The sequence below is a fragment of the Lipotes vexillifer genome, unplaced genomic scaffold (assembly GCF_000442215.2).
Source record: "Lipotes vexillifer unplaced genomic scaffold, Lipotes_vexillifer_v1.1 scaffold59, whole genome shotgun sequence".
Lineage (NCBI taxonomy): Eukaryota > Metazoa > Chordata > Mammalia > Artiodactyla > Lipotidae > Lipotes > Lipotes vexillifer.
The window spans coordinates 2,692,335-2,701,003 of record NW_006791208.1 but is presented as its reverse complement, the minus strand read 5'-3'; the positions used below and the strand labels follow the sequence as shown (position 1 = coordinate 2,701,003).

At 41.8% G+C, this 8,669-nt stretch overlaps 1 protein-coding gene across 1 annotated transcript in view; it reads left to right on the top strand.

Moving 5' to 3' along the window:
* TMEM254 (transmembrane protein 254) overlaps nt 1-3,275 on the top strand; it is a 6,140-nt gene extending 2,865 nt beyond the window's left edge. The window contains exon 4 of the mRNA XM_007464214.1: nt 3,155-3,275. Within this exon, the coding sequence (XP_007464276.1) occupies nt 3,155-3,275 (121 nt within the window). The remainder of the gene's footprint in view (nt 1-3,154) is intronic.
* Nucleotides 3,276-8,669: the final 5,394 nt, after the last annotated feature.

The window sequence follows — 8,669 nt, the reverse complement described above, 5'->3', positions numbered from 1 at the left end:
AGCGCGTCCGGAGCCTGTGCTCCGCAACGGGAGAGGCCGCAACGGTGAGAGGCCCGCGTACCGCAAAAAAAAAAAAAATAATAATAATAATATATATATATATATGAACTTTTATCTAATTCAGAACATCTGTTCTCCTCCAGCTGGGGCTCAGCAGCCTGCTGTGGGGAAGAGGGGGTAGTTGATGTCTTTCCTCTCATTCCAGCTTTGTTCCCTGTTCACTAGCGACAGCTGCCTGTGGCCCCTTGGGGTGCTGGGAGTAGTTAGCGGAAGCAGAGCACAGTCTGCCTCGTGATCAGGCAGCTGGGTGCTGTGGTGGTTGCATACCCATTGTTGACTCTTTCTCTCCAAAGGAGCCTTGGTGGATTTTTGAGAAACCGCCCATCACTAGGGATCTCCCTTCTGCAGTTCCCTTGATGGGTCCTTCAGACCTCAGTCAGTATGTCACTTGCAGTTTTCCCTTAGGATCTGTAATGGGGGTTGTGGTGGGGGGGCAGTTTCCCTTTTATTGAGATCTCTTCTACCCTTTAGTTAGGCCTCTGGGGCGGGGTTGCTTTCAAGCTCACCCATGCCAGTGCCCTTCCACAAGACCTGTAAGGCTCACGATGACAGCTTCCTTATCCGTCCAGCAGGATAAATCTGCAAGTGCGTGCAGTTCCTTGGGCAGCCACGTACCAGTAGTTAAACGTCTGAGTTAGATATTAAGCCTCCCTCAAATTACTGGGGACTCTTGCCACGCTGAGTGGTTCCATTGAAGCTGTTCTTTGGGCTGACTTGGGATAGGAAGTGCCGCAGCACTAGAACATCTTTCTAACGGCCTCTTCAGGCTCTCAGTGAGAGCTTAGCTCAGGGTGTGTGGTCCAGCCCTCCACATTATAGTGTTGGAGTACTTTACACCTATTTTGTTATCGTCATTTGGAGCCTCTAATGAAAACGAAAAGACTCAAATTGAACATCCTGCTCTCAAGTTCTTTGATAGGCAGTGGGAGAAGAGGCACAGAGAGGTTAGGGCACAATTCTCACGTTCCTGAAATCATTTCTTTATGGTCTAACGTGTTGCAGTGTATCACTGGTGACTGTAAACCAGAATGAATATTCCTTTTGACTTATGAATGAATACATTTAAGTGAAAGAATCATGAAGACATGTAGAACAGTTGGAGGCCCTACCCCACATCCCACTATCCAGCAATAAAAAGAAATTGATGAATTCCATTTAACCAGACATAAGACTGGACTGAACATTCGACTTTATAGCCACCATATCTATATACATATATAAACTCTTGTATAACTTTTTTCTATTGTCATATATGCCTGTTTTCCTGTGTCTATACCTATAAATTTATCTCATTTCATTAGTACATAGTATTCTATTATATAGATGTGCCTTAATGTATTTAACAAATCCTCCTTCTGACAGACTTTTAAGCCTCCAGTTTTTGGGGTTTTTTTTTTTGACTATTATAAATAATTCTGCGTAAATGTGAATTTCTTGTACATCCTGGCTCACTTTCATATATATTTCATTTTTCTATTGTTTGGTGGTAGAATGTATGAATATAGTTGATTCTACTGACCTCACACCCAGTGACCTTGATACATTCATTTTTTTAGTTCTAATAGTTCATCTGTTCATCTAATAGTTCATCATTAATAATTTAAAAGATTCATTTTCATTTTCTAGGTACACAGTTGTCTCTAGAAATAAAGACAGTTTTATTTCTTCCTTTCAATTCCGTATACCTTTTTTTTTTTTTTTGCGGTATGTGGGCCTCTCACTGTTGTGGCCTCTCCCGTTTGCGGAGCACAGGGTCCGGACACGCAGGCTCAGCGGCCATGGCTCACGGGCCCAGCCACTCGGCGGCATGTGGGATCTTCCTGGACCGGGGCACGAACCCGTGTTCCCTGCATCGGCAGGCGGACTCTCAACCACTGCACCACCAGGGAAGCCCCCCGTATACCTTTTATTTATGTTTTTTCCCTCGTTGCACTGGCTAGTACGTCCAGTCCAGTGTCAACCAGAAGTGGTGATAGTAGGCATCCTGGCCTTGTTCCTAATCAAAGGGAAAGCTTTCAGCATTCTGCCTCGTGTTTTTTCTAGAGTTGTATAGACCTTCTCTGTCAGAATAAAGAAGTTCCATTCTCTCTCTAAGTTTTCTGAGAACTTGTATTGAGAATGGATGTTGAAATTTATCAAATGCTTTTTCTGCATTTATTAAGATCATATAATTTTTCTCCTTTAATCTGTTAGTGTAGAAAATTATATTTTTACTTTTTTTTTTTTTTTTTTTTTTTTTTGTTTGCGGTACGTGGGCCTCTCACTGTTGTGGCCTCTCCCTTTGTGGAGCACAGGCTCCGGACGCGCAGGCTCAGCGGCCATGGCTCACGGGCCCAGCCGCTCCGCGGCATGTGGGATCTTCCCGGACCGGGGCACGAACCCGTTTCCCCTGCATCGGCAGGCGGACTCTCAACCACTGCGCCACCAGGGAAGCCCCTTTACATATATTTTTTTAAATTTTGTTTTAAATTAAAAGTCATCCACATGAGACTTATTTATATACAGATGAGACTGTAGCGAACCATTCACTTCATCTGGGCCATTTTCTTTTGAGCTTGGTGTTAAGCAGTTTAGTTTGAATAGCTGTATAAATAGGTATTTATTATTACCATGTGCCAGGCCCTTTACTAATCACTTTGGATAACTTATTTCAAAAATCATCTCAAAACTTGTGAGATAAATACTATTATTCCTGTTTTTCAGACGAAAAAAACTGATTCTGAGAGAGAGTGATTTGCCCAAGGTCCAGCTGGTAGTTGGCCAAGCTAGATTTACATCTGGTCCAAAACACTTGCTTTGAAGCTATCCCAGTGCTTTCTAACCCTATATGCTCATCAAAATCACGTGAGAAACAAAATACCATGTCCTAGGCAGTAGCCAGATTGCTTCCCAGGGAAGAGTGTACCATTCTAAATGCACAAGAAAAACGAAAATAAATGGACTAAGCATTCAAGTTAATAAGCTGGAGGAAAGCACAAAATAAGCCCCATGAAAATAGATAGAAGGAATAAGTTTTTAAAACACTGGAAGACAATAACTCCTGTGAAACCATAACATTAAAATTCTGGTGGATAAATTTTTCTCTTTTTTTTAGGTCTAAAGGCATCACGAATAGTTGGACTCAACTCCTCTGGTTCCTGCAGACGTTCCTTTTTGGGATGGCATCTCTCTATTACTTGATTGATTACAGACCGAGACGCCATAAACAAACTTAAAAAAGATATCCAAAAAAACCTGAATCACTATTTTGTACACTTGAAACTAATATAATATTGTAAACCAACTACACTTCAATTTTAAAAAAAGAGAGAAAATATAGCATCTAAAGTTCCTAGGAGATTAAAAAAGATGTTCCAAAGCTTTCTCTACACTGACATTCAGCCTCACCTTTTTTGGGGGGGGTGCTGTGTTTACTTGATCTTTCTAGGAAGTTACGACCCTCTAGTTATTCACTGTTTTCTTCATCTGCTCTGGTTAAACTTGAGTAGATAGTAGGAAAAGATTTTAGCTTCCCAGTTCTGCAGACTAACCTATTTGGCAGAGGGCTTCCAGCTACCTTCTTGCGGTCCTTGGCTGTGTTGGCATTCTCCCTGTCACCCTGGTTTAAGCCACAGACTAAGTTTGCCTGTTGGGATATCTTTGCTCCTACCTTATGATTAAAACACCTTACCCTTACCACCACCATCTTATCAGCTCTCCTTTCCCCAAATTTTTTTTCCACCCACCTGGACCAAAATAGAGTGACACTTCCATAACACATCAGTTCCACCCACATTTGTTAGACACCTGTGAGGTGGGATCTTCTCTTTTCAGGCTTCCATTTCAGATTATAGAGAAAGATGAGGAAGACAAGCAAGTGCCTGGAATGGGGCAGGCCAAGAGGTGACACAGAAGTACAGAGGACATTCTGGGAACCAAGAAGGAATGACTGGGGAATGCTTTCTCTGCTGCTGCCAGCCAGAAGTGATGCTTCCCTCCACTCGACCCTCCGACATAGTGCTCTGTATGTGCAGGATCTGATGTCCACCTTCAAGTCAGGACCACATCTTAAGACAGCTTCGTTTTTTCCTCTAGCACCTGTCCCATCGCCTCACACGCAGGTGTTCTCTCAGTGTTTACTGAAGAAAGGAGGGAAACTCTGATTTCACTTTGCACTTGTTGAGCATCATTCCAGTTTTTATCTGAAAACTGCAGAACCCATTCAGGGTACCCTTGTATCAGAGAAAAGCGCAGGACTGCTCTTGTCTGGTACCGCCATGTTTCTGTGGGTCCCCTGGTGGGAAACCCGTATCTTTTTCACACTTTCCTATTCTTGGTCACTTTTTCCAGACACTGTAGATGTCTCCCTCCAGTTCTGACTCACTCAGCCATTCCTGTTCTCTCATTCACCTGGTTATAACTTAACTACTGACTGGTTGAGGCAGGAGGGTTACTGACTCACCTCAAGGAGCCTTTAGGGCTCCTTTCCTGGAGGACCCCCTGCTTGTTCACTAGGGACTAGACCTTATTTTCCTTCCATGACACAGTAGGTCATGTTATTTGTTTTAAGCAAACATGAGAAACAGCCCCCCTCCCCCCAAAAAAGAGGCCTCAAGTAAAAGCACAGCCATGAAAGATGATAGACTATGAATTGGTTTTGGTGGAAATCAACTTCTACACATAAATCCCAGTCTTTCCCTCTGTTTCTCTTGTGATTAAGGGGTTATTATTAATGGTGCCAAGGATAATATGGCAGATTACTGAATGAAATGTATTAACTTGAATAAAATGTTGTGAATTGTGTCTCCAATCAAATGCTTTTTTTGGTCAGTTTTGATAGTATTGTCACACATTTGATTCTACTCTTTCTCAAAAAGACTCTATTCTGGAACTTTGTATCAGGGATTTTTTTTCTTCACTGATAAAGAAATGCAGAATGCCCTAGTTGTAGGACATATGGTCTTCCTTACGTTTCTAGAGCTGTCTATAGTCCACTTAACTCCTCCACATACACCAAGTTGTGGGTGGACACGAGCATCTCCTTTCATTGCAGGATTGGCCTCCTGTTTCCACGACATTTCATTCAGTGTTTGATGTAGTCTGCAGCAAGTGAAAGGAGTACTCTGATTTTTTTTTAATGCCAAAAGTATAAAATGCTGTAATCTTATTTGGGGTATTATCATAGCCTAGAGCCAAAAAGGATCTTAGCAAACAGGTGCGGGTCATTCATTTTATAGACCCATAAGCTGCATCCCATGGAGGTGAAGTAACAACAGAGGCCAGACTAACTGGATCTCATGTTCTGCCTCTTCCTCCCCCACAGTCCAGGAGCCTAGAAGTAAGTCTGAAGCAAAAAACAAAAAGACACAGCTTTGTGTTGCAGTCACAGTGGTGATACAGGGGAAACATCTATGTTGAGTTTGGATGAGAAAAGGCCAGCGGCATCTTGTTGGAAACAACCATGGAGGGCAAACAGACTAAAACCCCAAATATATCAAGGGCAAGTATAGTTTGGAAGAACAAAAAAGCAAGGCCCAATGGCGGGAACAAAAACAAAAAACTAATGACCTCACAACCTAAAAACAGGCCAGATTTATAAACTAACACTTTCCTACATTCAACATGTTTATGAGTCCATTGCAATCCATCTCCAAACGTTTTATAAGCCATGGTTTTAAAACAAGCCTTGAGTTTAAGAGGCTATACTCTAGATGTGTAAAGCGGTTCTTTAGCAAAACAACTTGCCATCTGGGATCCTGTATGTATTTACATGGAGGGCCTGAAAACACCAAAGAAACGTTGGAGAACCTGCCTTTAAGGTTAGAGCACAGAATGCAATCACATTGTTATTGTTGCTCAGGGCCCTTGCTGGAACCTTGTTAACTAAATCTCTTAGTTGAGCAGCCTGGGTTGTAAATATCATTTTTCCTTTCCTTCTTATCAGCACAGACAAAAAAGAATCTAGGGCGCCTGAGTAATATATTTGTAAGTCTGTGAGACCCTTCTCTCTTTAAGGCTCCTTGTCCACATCGAATTGGAAATTATGGTTCCTTTTTTCTCAACGTTGGACAATGAGAGTGTGTATTTATCATTTCACATTTCTCTTTATGAAGATCTATAGTCTTGATTCCACGCTGGACACTTGAGAATCCTATCCAAAATACTGTATTCGCAATTCTATCCACAAACATTTTAAGATGGCTCTTAAGGGACTTCCCTGGTGGCACAGTGGTTAAGAATCCTCCTGCCAATGCAGGGGACACGGGTTCAAGCCCTGGTCTGGGAAGATCCCACATGCCACGGAGCAACTAAGCCCGTGAGCCAAAACTACTGAGCCTGTGCTCTAGAGCCGGTGAACCACAACTACTGAAGCCCACGTGCCAGAACTACTGAAGCCCGTGCACCTAGAGCCTGTGCTCCGCAACAAGAGAAGCCACTGCAGTGAGAAGCCCGCGCACCGCAAAAAAGAGTAGCCCCCGCTCGCCGCAATTAGAGGAAGGCCGTGCGCAGCAAGAAAGACCCAACGCAACCAAAAATAAATAAATAAAAAATAAAATAAATTCATTTAAAAAAAAGATGGCTCTTAAGCTTTCTGAATAGGATTGAGTATACTAATTGCTCCATTTCTGTTTATAGTAAGGCATAAAGTTGGACTGTGGAAAATACCTTTGGTGTACTAAATACTGTTCAGGGAAATATTCATGAAAGAACTTTTACTTTTCCCTGTACCAACACATTGCACTGGATGTCTGTAGTAAATAAAAAATTACTCAATATAAATTGTCACTAAAATTGAAATCTTGACATTGCTGCAAATAAAAGAGAGGAGTGACGTCTATAATATAAAGTAGAGAAATGTTTCCTGAACCTCGGACATGGAAGGACCACCCTCACAACACAAATCTTCTTAAGCAATAATAATTATGAAATGCCACACCTGGTTAGTTTGTTCATTATATTTTTCTCTAACACATATGAGAATAAAGCATACTTTATATCGATACCTAAAATCACCATGCATACTAATGCTGCATTTAGCACACTATTAATAATCAAAAAGTATTCTACTATCCACCGAGACTGAAGTTGGGATTTACCTGGCTCCAGACACAGGATTTTAGGCAAGTCTGTCACCTTCCTGGACCTCAATTTCATCATTAAAAAGAATAAGAATAATTTTACATTGTGGCTGGGATGAAGATAAAATAGTAAATTTAAATGAAATCATCTATGCAAACCAACTTTGTAAACTGTAACATTAATCAAGAGTATAGTTTTTACTGGAAGGTTGGTCATGGATGATGATGTACCCTGAATTTCTCAAACTTGACCGTGCAGATGGATTCTGTGAGATCTTGTGAAAATTCAGGCTCTGATTCAGTGAGTGTGGAACGGGTCCAAGATTCTGCATGTCCAGCAAGCTCCCTGGTGATCTTCAGACCACTTTGAGTAGTAAGATTTTTAGAGAAAATTTAGAGCAAGAACCCAAATGGTTTGACCCTGATTTCATGAGGCTTGGGGTTGATTTCTATACATGACAACATGTTTGTGTCAAGAAGAAGCACAACTAAACACCCTCACTGGGAGCTCAGCACTCAGTGTAATCAATCCTTGGAGTCCTGACAATCGGCAAAAAGCACTGCTGTGGGGCTAAAAATGCTATGAATATAACAAAACAGAAACAGACTCACAGATACAGAGAACAAACTAGTGATCACCGGTGGGGAGAGGGAAAGGGGGAGGGACAAGATGGGATGGGGAATTAAAAGGTATAAACGACTATATAAAATAGATGAGCTACAAGGGTATATTGTACAGCACAAGAAATATAGCCAGTACCTTAAAATAACTTTTAAAGGAGTATAATCTATAAAAATTTTGAATCATTATGTCGTACACCTGAAACTAATATATATTGTAAATCAAGTATACTTCGATTTTTAAAAAACTGATGAAGTTAGCCAACTGGCATATCTGCATACTCCTCCCTCCTTGAGAATAAAAGTTTGGGATTGAGGTCTTTTGAAGGTAAAGAAGAACTCAGTACTTTTCAAATATTTATTTTTATTCTAGACACCGGTATGAAATACCTAACATCCACAACTCTTAGAGGTAACGACTGAAAGTTGAGGACACTGAGGGGAGATCCCTGCCCGAATGGCTGACCAGCTCAGGCCACTGACTCCTTCTCCCAAGATCAAACTTGAAGAAACAAACACATGAGAGAAGTTATGAATTCCTAAAACCAAAGGGAAAATGTAGGGAATGTTCCCCCCCACCAGCCCGGACAGAACACTAGAACTGGTGTAGAGGTGGAGAAAGGGGAGCCTTGGGCAGCAGGGAGAACTACCTTGGTAGAGAACTTTTCATCTTCTGTTCTTGTCTCCCCCTCAAGTTGAGCAGACAGTTATGGGCCTGACCCTTCAGCACAGAAGTGGGCAGTAGCAGGGCCCATGGCAGCTTCTCCTGATATTAGCAACACAAAGCCCCACTGGGGGATGGGGGAGAGTTCACGAAAACAGGCTGACAGCCCTCAGGCAATCACTCCCCTATACTCCCAATCAAATCACAAGGATTGTGGACTACATTGTTATTTCTTCCTAAAGGTTCAAAAGTGAAAACCTCAGGCA